General features: G+C 51.6%; 1 protein-coding gene across 1 annotated transcript in view; it reads left to right on the top strand.

Moving 5' to 3' along the window:
• Window positions 1–16,685, top strand: part of LOC146032651 (C-type lectin domain family 2 member B-like) — a 191,706-nt gene extending 175,021 nt beyond the window's left edge. The window contains exons 5-6 of the mRNA XM_083158506.1: window positions 1,527–1,633; window positions 16,484–16,685. Coding sequence (XP_083014632.1) covers window positions 1,527–1,633; window positions 16,484–16,589 — 213 coding nt within the window. The 3' untranslated portion in view covers window positions 16,590–16,685. The remainder of the gene's footprint in view (window positions 1–1,526; window positions 1,634–16,483) is intronic.
• The last annotated feature ends 1,058 nt before the right edge of the window (window positions 16,686–17,743 follow it).

A 17,743-nucleotide genomic window follows, 5' to 3' on the forward strand; every position in this document is an offset into this window, starting at 1 on the left:
TATATAACAGTATAAGGACGTACTAAGTATTACCTGTATAACAGTCCATGTATATAACAGTATAAGCACGTACTAAGTATTACCTGTATAACAGTCCATGTATATAACAGTATAAGGACGTACTAAGTATTACCTGTATAACAGTCCATGTATATGACAGTATAAGAACGTACTAAGTATTACCTGTATAACAGTCCATGTATATAACAGTATAAGGACGTACTAAGTATTACCTGTATCACAGTCCATGTATATAACAGTATAAGGACGTACTAAGTATTACCTGTATAACAGTCCGTGTATATAACAGTATAAGGACGTACTAAGTATTACCTGTATAACAGTCCATGTATATGACAGTATAAGGACGTACTAAGTATTACATGTAGAGTCCTGGTCCGGGATGAGATGGGAGTCAATTTTGTTCTGATTTTGCGGAATGTCTGATTTTTCCACAAAAATCATAAATATTACAACATCGCCCAATGTAATAGGTCAGAGGTCACTAAAAGTCAGAAACGTTCAGCTCCAGCCGGTAAAAAGTTTTGCCCATGTTATAATATTATTGCATTTTATTTATGTCACCATAAGTGTTTTTGCAGCGCAGTACAGAGGGCATACGATAGAATGGTACAGGGAGACATAACTTATTACAGTAACAAGAAGCACCACAATACAATACACACTACAGCTTAGATGTTAGTAGCGAGGGAGTGGTCCTCGTACTACTAGTGGCTTGCGGCCAGAGGCAGGAGATGAGCCGTTATCAGCAGGAGAGTGTGCGGGCAAAGATGGCCGCTGAGTGAGAGAGCTGTAAGCAACATGTGAGAAGCAGAGGGCAGAGGAGCTTACAATCTAGTGGGAAAGGGGCGACAGACAGATGACATGATGTGCAGCACGTGGGAGGTGGCCTGATGGCAGGATGTAATCAGGCGGATATGGTGCAGGCTCAGGACTAGGTTATGCAGGAAAGTATACTGTATACTTGCCTACCTTGAGTCTTCTCTCCGGGAGAGGCTTTTACCAGGGGCGCAGCTTACCATTATTAACCCCGACCCCATTAAGCCCCACCCACATCACAGGAAACCCACTTTTTGTGGCTCTTCGGGTAGGGGTGGTACTAAATGACGTGATTTGCATCATTTTAGCCACGCCTCCTCCTGAAAGAGCAGCAAATGCTGGTATTTGATCGGCAGAGGGAGGGGGGCCACGAGGAGGAGACAATTTTCGGGACCCACCCGGGCCATTGCGGGAGGGTAGGTAAGTAAGGCACACTGTGAATGAATAGTGCAGAGGGCTGTATGCACCCGAATGGAGCAACACTTGAATTGTTCCATCGGGCGCAATCTAGTGGCCATCGGTGCCCACAAGGTGAGGAGCAGTGTTGGCCTTGTGTTATATAGGATATTAGGGCAGGTGTAGCAGCTAATTTGCTATTGTAGTTCATTCGGAGACCAGGCATTTGGTATCCTCATCCTACTTGGCGCTCAGACTAATGCTAGCATCTATATTGTGTATTACCACAGAAACTGGTGACTATCACAGCACAGGAATTCTGGATTGGATTAACTGCTGAAGGAACCCATTACCAAGGGAAGATGTGGACAGGAATATGGGCCGATGGCAGCAATGCGTAAGTTCTTCTACAGCTGTGAGGTCACACTAATCACCCCAAATCCTGAGATCCCCATAACTCATGTTAGAGGCGTAACTGACATTGGTGCAGCAGGTGAGTCTTGTGCATGTGCAGGAGAGATGTCCTCAGGAACATGCAGAGGCGTAGGGAGGGCGGAGCCGGCGGAGATATCAATTGGCGCCGGAGCCGTGCACCGCCGGCTTCCCCGCCCTGCTTGCTGGCTCCCTTCCCAGCTCCCAGAGGCAGCAGCCGTTGTGGTGCGGACATCCACTGAGATCCCCAGCTGCCCAGCCCTCTGCAGAGTGTCCCCGGCCTCCTGCAGAGCATGCTCGGCTATCCATTATGCTCCCCTACTGCTCGGCTCCCCACTCCCGGTAATTAGTGCAGTGTGCACAGCCAGGGTAGGATTAAATATGTACCCCCAGGCCCCCCACCACCTGCCACATATCGGATGTTCATCTCCCATCTGCTGCGCCAATGCAACAGATTTCATACTGATCGCCATGTGCGGCTGTGTTGAGCTGCCGGGAAAGGAATTTATTTGAATGGCAGGAAGCGAGACCAAGGAAACCAGCCGCTGGCACCCCGGTGCATGCGACTCGCTGCTGCTGGAGCCAGGCACAGGAGGAAGGAGCCGAGACCTATGTGACCCACTGCTGCTTAAAGCAGGGCACAGGAGGCTGCCGCTGCTGGAGCTGGGACCCATGTGATCCACCGCTGCATAAGGCGTGCACAGGAGGCCAGCCGCAGCAGAAGCCGACACTGGGGCACAGCATACCCTCCAACATCTGAAGGGCAGAAATCGGTACACATTCGGAAGGGGGCGTGGTCATTGACAAATGGGCATGTAAAAGGGGGCGTGGCCCCTTTCCGAATGTGTACTAGGCTTTTTTTTTTTTTTTTTTAATTCAACTAATGGGGGAAGACACCCAACTGGGGAGAGAACTACACTGCACAAGGGACCGGGTGCGGTTGCTCAGATGAAGTTACAGCGGGGTGTTGGGGTTATCTGTGGGTGGGGGGCTCCCCCTGGTCCCGGGGACCACCACAACTTCTGGGAGTTAGTGGGCTCCTGCATTTCGTGCCCCCTCCTCCGGCTGCTGCTCCCCCTTCGTGCCCCCTCCCTGCATCCTTTGTGTGATGCGGACAATACAGTCGGGGACGCAGGGGCCAACCTGTGGCTGAGGCTTCCCAGCTGCACTACATGCTCCAGCATGCTGTGCCACACCGCTTGCTGAGACTTGCAGTCCTACACTCTACAAGAACTATTCACTGCTTGCCAAAGTCTGCTGGTAGTAAGATGCCAAGGTGGGGTAGTTACATCTGCTGCAGAGATCTCCATCTACTTATACAGACAGAGAGCTGTGTGCTGGTCCGGTTCACGTTACGGTAGTGTCTAGTTCCTTTTCTCCAGGCGTACCAACATTACGTCACAAGTGCTATATCATAAGGCAGTAACTGTAACTGAAGGGGATCTAGTCTCTACCTTCACGTTACCTTAGCCGGCACCGCCTCCCGCCCCCCTGCGTTGTGATTGGCCGCAGTGCAAGCCTAGTTCTGCAGCCAGCCCCTCTTCTCCCGGCGCCACCTCTTCAGTAATGCCGGTGTATATGAATCGGAATCGGCTGTTCTGTAACTGTTTACCTTCGTGACGGATGCAGGCGCATCCGAACAGGAGCGTGATATAAAAAAAACGGTACATTCGGTACACTTTTATTTAGCCGGTACAGACCGTTAAAAACCGGTACTGTACCGGCTAAATCGGTATAGTTGGAGGGTATGGCACAGGAGACCCAACATTGCCGCGGAGGTGAGAGAAATACCTGCTATAGCGGGTGGGGGGAGGAGGTTGCGACAAAGGGATGCATGAAAACCCTTTCAAACTTTGCCCCCTCCCTTGCCTTGATTCTCCTCTCTAACCCTACTTCCACCCCCCATACCTTTTCTTTCTTTCACTCCATCTCCCACTGTCTCATGTCTCTCCCCTCTAATTCCACCCATCCCCCCCCCCCCACTCATTGCATTAAAGTTGCCCAAGGTATTAGTTGTTTATACATAAGTAAAATGCTATAACTGTACACGAGATGTATAATAGCACATTGCAAATAAAGCTGTAAAAGCAATTACATTGGCAAAGTGTGCTGCATTATGTGTTTTAGTATGTTCTGTGTGTTATCGTGGCAGGGAGTAGTAGTGGCAGCATTCTGATGTGGTGTTCCGGCCTTGGTTTGTACAGGCATGTGGTGGAAGGTGCTTGTGTATGTTGAAAGAATACTAGAAGCAATGGCATGTGCTGATGGGCAGACTCATGACCCAGCTGGCACCCACATCTGGGGGGGGGGGGGCTGAAGGCTGGCACATGCTGCTGCTTCCGGAGTCTGAGGTGCCAGCTATGGGGCTGTACGGATCCGCTTTCAGGTCCAGCTCCATCATCTTATCCTCCGGGTGCCGTGATTTGATATTTTCCTGGGTTACGTGCTCATTGCCATGGGTTATGTGCTCATTGCCAGGGATTACGGCATTACTCTTTGTTATATAGTATGTAATGGGCATAATGTGTGGCCTTATGTGTAATGGGCATTACGCTTTGTTATAGAGTAAGTAATGGGCATTATGGTTTGTTATATAGTATGTAATGGGCATAATGTGTGACCTTATGTGTAATGGGCATTACGGTTTGTTATATAGTATGTAATGGGCATCGTGTTTGGCCTTATGTGTAAGTGGCATTAAGGCATGTGGCCACTGGCGTAACTAAGCTACCGCAGCCCCCGCCATGGCGGGGAGGCGCAGAGTAACTATGGGCGCCTGGGGGGCTGCGGTGCTATAGTTACCCGCTGCGCTGCTGCCCGGCCGCATCTGTGGTCACTGCCCGTCACTCGCTCCCGGCGCCGGCTCCTGCTGATAATGAAAAGTGACACTTAGAAAATGGCTGCCCCCGTATTGCAGACAGTTTTGGCAGCCATTTTCTAAGAGTCACTTATCATTATCAGCAGGAGCCGGCGCCGGGAGCGAGTGACAGGACAGTGACGCAGATGCGGCCGGGCAGCAGCGCGACAGGTATGGGAATGGATATCGGGGGGGGGCGCGCGCCGAAGGGGGGGGGGGGCCGAAAAAATTTGGCGGGGGGGCGCAATATATATAGTTACGCCACTGCATGTGGCTTTGTGTAATGGGTATTACAAAGTTCGCTAAAATGTGCAATGGGCATTACGGTGTGTGGTATAATGTTAGGCTGCGTCCCCGTTTCGCAGTGCAGGAGCCCCGTCTACTACAAATTGGGAGGGGGGCGCAAAACATGCCCTGGCTCCGGGCACCGTGGCACCTAGCTACACCACTGGGAACATGGCAGCTATGTGGAGTCCTGTGCTTGTGCAGGAGAGATGTCCTCAGGAACATGGCAGCTATGTGTAGTCCTGTGCAGGAGAGATGTCCCCAGGAACATGGCAGCTATGTGGAGTCCTGTGCAGGAGAGATGTCCCCAGGAACATGGCGGCTATGTGGAGTCCTGCGCTTGTGCAGGAGAGATGTCCTCAGGAACATGGCAGCTATGTGTAGTCCTGTGCAGGAGAGATGTCCCCAGGAACATGGCAGCTATGTGGAGTCCTGTGCAGGAGAGATGTGTCCGGGAACATGGCAGCTATGTGAAGTCCTGTGCATGTGCAGGAGAGATGTCCCCAGGAACATGGCGGCTATGTTGAGCCCTGTGCATGTGCAGGAGAGATGTCCCCAGGAACATGGCGGCTATGTGGAGTCCTGTGCAGGAGAGATGTCCTCAGGAACATGGCAGCTATGTGTAGTCCTGTGCAGGAGAGATGTCCCCAGGAACATGGCAGCTATGTGGAGTCCTGTGCATGTGCAGGAGAGATGTCCTCAGGAACATGGCAGCTATGTGGAGTCCTGTGCTTGTGCAGGAGAGATGTCCTCAGGAACATGGCAGCTATGTGGAGTCCTGTGCAGGAGAGATGTCCCCAGGAACATGACAGCTATGTGTAGTCCTGTGCAGGAGAGATGTCCCCAGGAACATGGCAGCTATGTGTAATCCTGCGCATGTGCAGGAGAGATGTCCCCAGGAACATGGCGGCTATGTTGAGTCCTGTGCATGTGCAGGAGAGATGTCCCCAGGAACATGGCGGCTATGTGTAGTCCTGTGCAGGAGAGATGTCCTCAGGAACATGGCAGCTTTGTGTAGTCATGTGCAGGAGAGATGTCCCCAGAAACATGGCAGCTATGTGGAGTCCTGCGCATGTGCAGGAGAGATGTCCCCAGGAACATGGCGGCTATGTGAAGTCCTGTGCAGGAGAGATGTGTCCGGGAACATGGTGGCTGTGTGGAGTCCTGTGCATGTGCAGGAGAGATTTCCCCAGGAAGACGGTGGCTGTGTGGACTCCTGTGCATGTGCAGGAGAGATGTGTCCATGAACATGGCGGCTATGTGGAGTCCTGCACATGTGCAGGAGAGATGTCTCCAGGAACATGGCGGCTATGTGGAGTCCTGTGCATGTGCAGGAGAGATGTCCCCGGGAACATGGCAGCTATGTGAAGTCCTGTGCATGAGCAGGAGAGATGTCTTCAGGAACATGGCGGCTGTGTGGAGTCCTGTGCATGTGAAGGAACATGGCAGCTATGTGCAGACCTGTGCATGAGCAGGAGAGATGTCTCCAGGAACATGGCGGCTATGTGGAGTCCTGTGCATGAGTAGGAGAGATGTCTCCAGGAACATGGCGGCTGTGTGGAGTCCTGTGCATGTGCAGGAACATGGCAGCTATGTGCAGTCCTATGCATGAGCAGGAGAGATGTCTCCAGGAACATGGCGGCTATGTGGAGTCCTGTGCATGTGCAGGAACATGGCGGCTATGTGGAGTCCTGTGCATGTGCAGGAGAGATGTCTCCAGGAACATGGCGGCTATGTGGAGTCCTGTGCATGTGCAGGAGAGATGTCCCCGGGAACATGGCAGCTATGTGGAGACGTGTGAATGTGCAGGAGAGATTTGTCTGGGAACATGGTGGCTATGTGGAGTCCTGTGCATGAGCAGGAGAGATGTCTCCAGGAACATGGCGGCTGTGTGGAGTCCTGTGCATGTGCAGGAACATGGCAGCTATGTGCAGTCCTGTGCATGAGCAGGAGAGATGTCTCCAGGAACATGGCGGCTGTGTGGAGTCCTGTGCATGTGCAGGAACATGGCAGCTATGTGCAGTCCTGTGCATGAGCAGGAGAGATGTCTCCAGGAACATGGCGGCTATGTGGAGTCCTGTGCATGTGCAGGAACATGGCAGCTATGTGGAGTCCTGTGCATGAGCAGGAGAGATGTCCCCAGGAACATGGCGGCTATTTGGAGTCCTGTGCAGGCGAGATGTGTCCGGGAACATGGTGGCTGTGTGGACTCCTGTGCATGTGCAGGAGAGATGTGTCCACAGGGGCTGGCTGGCAACTTTTAGCCTAGGGGGCAAGTCCAGAGCACTGGCCCATAATCAGCCAAGTCACCGCCGGAAGGAATGCTTTTGCGCGCCGTAGGCGCGCCGAAAAATTAGGGGCGTGGCCTATCATAAGGGGCGTTGCCTGTACCATGATTGTATTGTGTACCTGCAGATTGCACATTTTAGCGAACCTTGTAATACCCATTACACATAAAGCCACATTGTAATGCCAATTACACATTATGCTGAACACCATGATGCCAGTTACACATTACGCCCAACACTGCGATGCTAATTACTCAATACACCGCACACTGTGATGCTAATTACACATTATGCTGCACACCTTGATGCCCATTACACCCCATACTGTGATGGCAATTACCCAATGCTCCCCACACCGTAATGTCCATTACGCCCCATACCATGATGCCCATTACACCGCACAATGTGATGTCCACAGTGCCAGATATGCCCCCACAGTGCAAGATATTCCGCCACAGTACCAAATACACATATGCCCCCACAGTGCCAGACACAAATGCCGCCACAGTGCCAGATATTCTGCCACAGTGCCAAATACGCATATTCCTCCACAGTGCCAGATATGCCCCCAGAGTGCCAGAGACACATATGCCCCCAGAGTGCCAGAGACACATATGCCCCCACAGTGCCAGAGACACATATGCCCCCACAGTGCCAGAGACACATATGCCCCCACAGTGCCAGAGACACATATGCCCCCACAGTGCCAGAGACACATATTCCCCCACAGTGCCAAAGACACATATGCCCCCACAGTGCCAGATATGCCCCCACAGTGCCAGAGACACATATGCCCCCTCAGTGCCAGAGACACATATTCCCCCACAGTGCCAAAGACACATATGCCCCCACAGTGCCAGATATGCCCCCACAGTGGCAGAGACACATATGCCCCCACAGTGCCAGAGACACATATGCCCCCACAGTGCCAAATACACATATGCCCCCACAGTGCCAGACACATATGCCCCCACAGTGCCAGATACACATATGTCCCCACAGTGCCAGATACACATATGCCCCCACAGTGCCAGATACACATATGCCCCCACAGTGCCAGATATGCCCCCACAGTGCCAAATACACATATGCCCCACAGTGCCAGATACACATATGCCCCCACAGTGCCAAATACACATATGCCCCCACAGTGCCAGATACACATATGCCCCCACAGTGCCAAATACACATATGCCCCACTGTGCCAGATACACATATGCCCCCACAGTGCCAAATACATATATGCCCCCACAGTGCCAGATATGCCCCCCACAGTGCCAGATACACATATGCCCCCACACAGTGCCAGATATGCCCCCACACAGTGCCAGATATGCCCCCACACAGTGCCAGATATGCCCCCACAGTGACAGAAACACATATGCTGGGGTGAGGGAGGGGGGGGGGGAGAGCGCTTACCCACTCGGTAGCTGCGGGCCGTGCTGCGGCTGGATCAGCTTCTCCAGCCCTCCTGCGCTGGCCGCGGCTTCCAGAACACGGCCGCGGCTACAGGAAAATGGCCACCGGCCTCCTGCACTGAGAACATGTCCTCAGTGCAGGGGGCCGGCGGCCATTTTCCTGTAGCCGCGGCCGTGTTCTGTAAGCCGCGGCCAGTGCAGGAGGGCTGGAGAAGCTGATCCAGCCGCAGCACGGCCCGCAGCCAGTGGGTGGGTAAGCGGCCCGGGGGGCATATGGCACTCTGCCCCCCGGCCCAGCCCGCCCCTGTGTGTCCAGGAACATGGCGGCTATGTGGAGTCCTGCGCATGTGCAGGAGAGATGTCCCCGGGAACATGGCAACTGTGTGGAGTCCTGTGCATGAGCAGGAGAGATGTCTCCAGGAACATGGCGGCTGTGTGGAGTCCTGTGCATGTGCAGGAACATGGCGGCTGTGTGGAGTCCTGTGCATGAGCAGGAGAGATGTCTCCAGGAACATGGCGGCTGTGTGGAGTCCTGTGCATGTGCAGGAACATGGCGGCTGTGTGGAGTCCTGTGCATGTGCAGGAACATGGCAGCTATGTGGAGTCCTGTGCAGGAGAGATGTCCCCAGGAATATGGCGGCTATGTGGAGTCCTGTGCAGGAGAGATGTGTCCGGGAACATGGTGGCTGTGTGGAGTCCTGTGCATGTGCAGGAGAGATTTCCCCAGGAAGATGGCGGCTGTGTGGACTCCTGTGCATGTGCAGGAGAGATGTGTCCAGGAACATGGCGACTATGTGGAGTCCTGTGCATGAGCAGGAGAGATGTCTCCAGGAACATGGCGGCTATGTGCAGTCCTGTGCATGTACAGGAGAGATGTCTCCAGGAACATGGCGGCTGTGTGGAGTCCTGTGCATGTGCAGGAGAGATGTCCCCGGGAACATGGCAGCTATGTGAAGACGTGTGAATGTGCAGGAGAGATGTCTCCAGGAACATGGCGGCTGTGTGGAGTCCAGTGCATGAGCAGGAGAGATGTCTCCAGGAACATGGCGGCTGTGTGGAGTCCTGTGCATGTACAGGAGAGATATCCTTACAAAAAAAAGGATCAAATATGGTTTGAGGTAACATGTTTAAAAAAGGGGCAGACTAGATGGGCCAAGTAGTTCTTATCTGCCGTCAAATTCTATGTTTCTATGTCTCCAGGAACATGGCGGCTGTGTGGAGTTCTCTCTGTGCATGAGCAGGAGAGATGTGGATGTTTCCAGGAACATGGTGGCTATGTGCAGTCCTGTGCAAGTGCAGGAGGGATGTCTCCAGGAACATGGTGGCTGTGTGCAGTCCTGTGCATGTACAGGCAGGGCTATTTTTGTGCAGGCTCCAGCAGGAACTGTGGCCCTTATTCTTGTTCACTCTTTCTGACAAAATATTTCTTAGATGGACAAAAACATGTGCACTGCAGGTGGGGCAGATGTAACTTGTGCAGAGAGAATTAGATTTGGGTGGGGTTTTACACCTGCCTCACCTGCAGTGCACATGGTTTTGTCCATCTAAGAAATATTTTGTCAGAAAGAGTGAACTAGAATAGAGCCTGCACAAAAATAGCCCTGTGTACAGGAGAGATGTCTCCAGGAACATGGCGGCTGTGTGGAGTCCTGTGCATGTACAGGAGAGATGTCTCCAGGAACATGGCGGCTGTTTGGAGTCCTGTCTGTGCATGAGCAGGAGAGATGTCTCCAGGAACATGGTGGCTGTGTGCAGTCCTGTGCAGGAGAGATGTCCCCAGGAGCAAGCACTGCCGCCATGTTCCCAGAGTCCTGTTCATGCAAAGGAGAGATGTTCCTGGGAACAAGGCAAACTTTCCATGTTCCCGGACGTGATTGAGATGTTCCCAGAAACAATTTCCCAGAGTTCTGCACATGTGCAGTAGAGCTATCCCCAGGAACAATTCACAACTGACATGTTCCTGTAGCACTGCACACGGGCAGGAGTGATGTCCCTGGGAACAAGGCATAGCCACCATGTTCTCGGAGACCTGTATATATGCAGAAGAGATGTCTCCAGGAACAAGGTGCATTCACCAGGCTCTCAGAGTCCTGTGCAAAGCCATCAGCCAGATTCTACAGCCCTGATGGAAATGAGGGGGCTCACACAGAGCCTGTAAGCAGGCACCCTTCCCTCCTCCCTTGATCCCTCTCGTTCCCTTCTGAATATAGGCAGGCAATCAGGAGCAGGGGCATGCTTGCCTACTGTCTTGGCATGGCTGGGAGGCTCTAGAAAATCAGGTGGCTCTCCCAGTAAGCATGTCCTATCATCGCCACACCCCTGGGGGGTGCAGAGATGATGCAATTTATGGTGATTCACAGCATGGCCCAGTAGCGCATGCAGGGGGGGTTTCTGAGTACCGAGAAACCCCCCAGGAGCATGAAAGCTGAGGGTCCCCTCTTTCCATGGGTACAAGAATTTTAAAAATCGGCCCTTGGGAACCGGAGATATCTGACTTCAAAGCAGTGGTCCCCATCCAAGCCTGTTAATTACTCTTCCCAGCCAGATATTTCAGGTTCTGTCTGACTAAGAGTTTTTCGGAGGGTATATTCCAAAAGCTGGGACTCTCCCCCTTTGATGGACACTAGTAGCTTGTCTCTACTGTTCCCAGAACCAGAGACATCAGCCTTCCAGCAGCTGGTTACTGCTCCAGCTCCACACACCTGGTATGTAGTTTTATATACTCGTTGGCAGATTGCTCTGTCTCCTGAATTCTGATCCCCTAGTCCCCAATACCATTTGGTAGGTGGGATTCTCTAGTTTTTAATTCCATTAAAATCTAAGAAATCTATTTCTGGAAACTGGAGATATCTGCAGTCAAGCAAGCTGTCCTCCCACTAGACATTTATGAATAATAAGCCCACTCCACTATACACCCCTCCTCTGCATATTAAACATCCTCTACCACCCTGGAAGTTATGTATCAGGGCCCCTTCATTCAGCCCAATGCCCCCTTCTACCACCCCATCTCCCACCATCTGTGCAGTAAAGGGGTAATTAGTGGAAATTACTGATCCAGGCCCTACATGCTGAGCGGTTGATGCAATACCCCCTACCACCCGCAGGACATCAAAGCTTCCCCCACCCCTACCGCTGGAGGATCGGTAGGAGCCCCAATACATTGCTATGCCCATGGGGTCTACACTGCTGTTGACGCCCCTGTATGTATGTATATATATGTATACACTAAACATCGGCACTCACCTTTCCTAGTTTTGGGGTGCCCTTTGGCTTGTGACCACATTTTTTTTAAACAGAAATTGTAGGGGCTCTGCACTCACTAACTTAACTGATATTAATAAATAGTGGAGACTTAGGGTGACATTTTATGATATGCGGTTTTTTATTTTTTGCGATTTTTTTCACAAAAACGGCCGAAATCACATGTTTTTCCATTTTCGCATATTTAATGAGCTGCGAAAATGTGAAAAAAGTGCGATTTTGGCTAACAAATTGGACACACTGGAAATGCGATGGCTGCTTTTCGCAGCACATCGCATCCAGATGTTTTCACATTTAAAAGTATACAAATCGCATATTTAATGGTATGCTATTTGTATAAAATGTGTCTATAATTCGCCCAAAAATCAGACCAGGTTCTGATGGGCGAATTAGCCAGAACCCTGCATAGATCATTGCGATCTGAGCAGGGTTCTGGTGGAAAAAAATGGTTAAACAGTGAAAAAAAAAAAAAAAACAGCGCGGGGTCCCCCGCCAGAGCATAACCAGCCCCGGGCTCATTGAGCTGGTGCTGGTGACATAAAATCACGGTCCCCGACAAATTGGGGTCCCCTTGATTTAATGAAACCAGCACCAGGCTCAAGGTCCGGTGCTGGTTCCCGAAATACGGGGGACAAAATGACTAGGGGTCTCCCGTATTTTAAGAACCAGCACCAGACCCAACCAGCCAGCAGGGTAATGCCACAGCCGGGGGACACTTATTATATAAGGTCCCGCGGCCAAAGCATTATCCCCGTGGCTGGTCAGCATGGGCAGGGGTCCTGGGGAAGTGGGGACCCCCCCAATGAAGGGGTCCCCCCCTCCAGGACTTACCAGCCCATGCTGAAAGTCCGGGGCTGTCCCCGATGCCATTGGGCGGTGGGCATCGGGCTGATGCAAAGTGTAAAAAAAAGATTAAAACTATTGTTTTCTACTGTAGAACTATAAATCCCAGCAAACCTACCCCGCATGCTGGGACTTGGAGAACCACAAGTCCCAGCATGCGGGGCATTAAAGGGCCCGCTGGCACTTGTAGTTCTACAGTACAAAAAATAGTTAAATAAAACACACTGACACCCTGAAAAATAAAAGTTTAATACATACACACATACTGATACTTACCTAACTTGAGCCCGTAGGTCGGTCCCTGGATTCTGGGTCCGGGGCTCCAGGACAGAAGAGTCCGGTTCCGGGGCCTTGGTCCTGGTTCCGGGGCTGGTCCGGGGTCCTAGGCTCCAGGGCTGATGTCTCCGGGGTCCAGGATCCGAAGTAGTCCAAAAGGGGTTCCTAAGGAAGGAAATCCTACTCACCTGGTCCCCGGCGACGACCTCGGCATCCTCTCCGGCAGACGCGCTGCTCCCGGCTGGTACCCGCTCACGGACTGGAGAGGCGCAGAGATGTTTAATCTTCCACGCCTTTCCTCCGGATGATTCTATTGGCCGCCTAGCGGCCAATCAGGAGCCGACTTTCTCGGACCCAGGACCCAGGATCCAGGGACCGACCTACGGGCTCAAGGTAGGTAAGTATCAGTATGTGTGTGTTATGTATGTCTTAAACTTTTATTTTTCAGGGTGTCAGTGTGTTTTATTTAACTATTTTTTGTACTGTAGAACTACAAGTGCCAGAGGGCCCTTTAATGCCCCGCATGCTGGGACTTGTGGTTCTCCAAGTCCCAGCATGCGGGGTAGGCTTACTGGGACTCATAGTTCTACAGTAGAAAACAATAGTTTTTAATCTTTTTTTTACACTTTACATCAGCCCGATGCCCACCGCCCAGGGGCATCGGGGACAGCCCCGGACTTTCAGCATGGGCTGGTAAGTCCTGGAGGGGGGGGACCCCTTCATTGGGGGGTCCCCACTTCCCCAGGACCCCTGCCCATGCTGACCAGCCAGGGGGATAATGCTTTGGCCGCGGGACCTTATATAATAAGTGTCCCCCGGCTGTGGCATTACCCTGCTGGCTGGTTGGGTCTGGTGCTGGTTCTTAAAATACGGGGGACCCCTAGTCATTTTGTCCCCCGTATTTCGGGAACCAGCGCCGGACCTTGAGCCTGGTGCTGGTTTCATTAAATCAAGGAGACCCCTATTTGTCGGGGACCGTGATTTTATGTCACCAGCACCGGCTCAATGAGCCCGGGGCTGGTTATGCTCTGGCGGGGGAACCCCGCGCTGGTTTTTTTTTTATTTTAAATTGCGATTTCCTGCAAACGTGCGATTTTCAGACCTGAAATTGATCAATGCATTTAAGCCTGCAGCCTATCAGTTAACTTAGTGAGTGCAGAGCCCCTACAATATATATATATATATATATATTATTTTTTTAAATTATTATTATTTATATACATTTGGTCTATCTATAATACTTTAACTGACCCGGCATATACTGGGTCACCTGTGTCCATCTCCGTGCTTTGCTCCGCCCCTCTGGAAACCCCCTTATGAAAATCCTGCGTTTGCCCCTGTGGCCCGATATCACAATGTTGTGGACTTTCAGCATGGGCAGGGGTCCTGGGGAAGTGGGGACCCCCCCAATGAAGGGGTCCCCCCCTCCAGGACTTACCAGCCCATGCTGAAAGTCCGGGGCTGTCCCCGATGCCATTGGGCGGTGGGCATCGGGCTGATGCAAAGTGTAAAAAAAAGGTCCGGCGCTGGTTCCCGAAATACGGGGGACAAAATGACTAGGGGTCCCCCGTATTTTAAGAACCAGCACCAGACCCAACCAGCCAGCAGGGTAATGCCACAGCCGGGGGACACTTATTATATAAGGTCCCGCGGCCAAAGCATTATCCCCCAGGCTGGTCAGCATGGGCAGGGGTCCTGGGGAAGTGGGGACCCCCCCAATGAAGGGGTCCCCCCCTCCAGGACTTACCAGCCCATGCTGAAAGTCCGGGGCTGTCCCCGATGCCCCTGGGCGGTGGGCATCGGGCTGATGTAAAGTGTAAAAAAAAGATTAAAACTATTGTTTTCTACTGTAGAACTATAAATCCCAGCAAGCCTACCCCGCATGCTGGGACTTGGAGAACCACAAGTCCCAGCATGCGGGGCATTAAAGGGCCCGCTGGCACTTGTAGTTCTACAGTACAAAAAATAGTTAAATAAAACACACTGACACCCTGAAAAATAAAAGTTTAATACATACACACATACTGATACTTACCTAACTTGAGCCCGTAGGTCGGTCCCTGGATCCTGGGTCCGGGGTCCGGGGCTCCAGGACAGAAGAGTCCGGTTCCGGGGCCTTGGTCCTGGTTCCGGGGCTGGTCCGGGGTCCTAGGCTCCAGGGCTGATGTCTCCGGGGTCCAGGATCCGAAGGGGTTCCTAAGGAAGGAAATCCTACTTACCTGGTCCCCGGCGACGACATCGGCATCCTCTCCGGCAGACGCGCTGCTCCCGGCTGGTACCCGCTCACGGACTGGAGAGGCACAGAGATGTTTCATCTTCCGTGCCTTTCCTCCGGATGATTCTATTGGCCGCCTAGCGGCCAATCAGGAGCCGACTTTCTCGGACCCAGGACCCAGGATCCAGGAACCGACCTACGGGCTCAAGGTAGGTAAGTATCAGTATGTGTGTGTTATGTATGTATTAAACTTTTATTTTTCAGGGTGTCAGTGTGTTTTATTTAACTATTTTTTGTACTGTAGAACTACAAGTGCCAGAGGGCCCTTTAATGCCCCGCATGCTGGGACTTGTGGTTCTCCAAGTCCCAGCATGTGGGGTAGGCTTACTGGGACTCATAGTTCTACAGTAGAAAACAATAGTTTTTAATCTTTTTTTTACACTTTACATCAGCCCGATGCCCACCGCCCAGGGGCATCGGGGACAGCCCCGGACTTTCAGCATGGGCTGGTAAGTCCTGGAGGGGGGGGACCCCTTCATTGGGGGGGTCCCCACTTCCCCAGGACCCCTGCCCATGCTGACCAGCCACGGGGATAATGCTTTGGCCGCGGGACCTTATATAATAAGTGTCCCCCGGCTGTGGCATTACCCTGCTGGCTGGTTGGGTCTGGTGCTGGTTCTTAAAATACGGGGGACCCCTAGTCATTTTGTCCCCCGTATTTCGGGAACCAGCGCCGGACCTTGAGCCTGGTGCTGGTTTCATTAAATCAAGGAGACCCCTATTTGTCGGGGACCGTGATTTTATGTCACCAGCACCGGCTCAATGAGCCCGGGGCTGGTTATGCTCTGGCGGGGGACCCCGCGCTCGTTTTTTTATTTTTTATTTGCGCTTTCCTGCAAACGTGCGATTTTCAGACCTGAAATTGATCAATGCATTTAAGCCTGCAGCCTATCAGTTAACTTAGTGAGTGCAGAGCCCCTACAATATATATATATATTATTTTTTTAAATTATTATTATTTATATACATTTGGTCTATCTATAATACTTTAACTGACCCGGCATATACTGGGTCACCTGTGTCCATCTCCGTGCTTTGCTCCGCCCCTCTGGAAACCCCCTTATGAAAATCCTGCGTTTGCCCCTGTGGCCCGATATCACAATGTTGTGGACATGACTGCACTCTGCCCCTAACCTGCATCACTCTCCCTAGGCCATGCCCCCAACATGACCTGCCACGCCCACTCATCACAGCAAGCATATAGGTTAGTATAAGTAGGAGCAGTGGATATCTCTGATGGCGGCCTCACCTGTACATCCTGCAGGGAATGAGAGGAACATGGACTGTTACCTAATTATCATTTTTCTCTTAGGACTGTCAGTAAAGGGACGGGAACATGCGCCAAGATAGGACGTGACCTGTCGCTGGAGAGCTGTTACACGGAGCTGCACTGGATCTGTGAGAGAGACCTGATGTAACTGTGCTCAGGACTGACGGCGGCACAGGACGGACCCGGGGGGATAATTACTGATCATGTCTGACCTGTTTCCGCTTCTTACCACATATTAAACGTTTTCGCTCGGTGACCAGATCCCGTATTTTGTGTGTCGGGTTAAAATTGATCTGTGCTTTAAGCTGCCTATATTCGTTTCAAAACAAAAGGAGACCACCTAGTCTCCCTGCAATGGACAGTATTTGGGGAAAATAGTTTTGAAATATGAATAAGGGCGCTCAAAAATAGAAAAAGAGGCTGGTACTCCCCTGTATCTTGCGATGAGTCCTGGTGTGATTCCTCGTTGTACTTGTCTTGTTAGAAAATATGAAATGACAAGAGAGGAGAGAAAGAGGGCCGTTCCCCTCCTGTAATCCTGTTTTTATGTTTCAGTCACTCTATCAATATAATGTTAACGCTACTAAAATAATAGTCAATTCAATTTAGTCGGGGTATCTCCCCTTACAGTAACACTCACAACTGTAGATAACGCGGCCCTCTCTGTGTAGAGTTTATTCTGGTAACCGGACTGTTGTAGATAACGCAGCCCTCTCTGTGTAGAGTTTATTCTGGTAACTGGACTGTTGTAGATAACGCGGCCCTCTCTGTGTAGATTTTATTCTGGTAACTGGACTGTTGTAGATAACGCGGCCCTCTCTGTGTAGAGTTTATTCTGGTAACTGGACTACTGTAGATAACGCGGCCCTCTCTGTGTAGAGTTTATTCTGATGACTGGACTACTGAAGATAACACGGCCCTCTCTGTGTAGAGTTTATTCTGGTAACTGGACTACTGTAGATAACGCGGCCCTCTCTGTGTAGAGTTTATTCTGGTAACTGGACTACTGTAGATAACGCGGCCCTCTCTGTGTAGAGTTTAATCTGGTAACTGTCTGTTGTAGATAACGCGGCCCTCTCTGTGTAGAGTTCATTCTGGTAACTGGACTACTGTAGATAACGCGGCCCTCTCTGTGTAGAGTTTATTCTGGTAACTGTCTGTTGTAGATAACGCGGCCCTCCCTGTGTAGAGTTCATTCTGGTAACTGGACTACTGTAGATAACGCGGCCCTCTCTGTGTAGAGTTTATTCTGGTAACTGGACTACTGTAGATAACGCGGCCCTCTCTGTGTAGAGTTTATTC

This window comes from Crinia signifera, chromosome 1 (assembly GCF_055691185.1).
Source record: "Crinia signifera chromosome 1, ASM5569118v1, whole genome shotgun sequence".
NCBI lineage: Eukaryota > Metazoa > Chordata > Amphibia > Anura > Myobatrachidae > Crinia > Crinia signifera.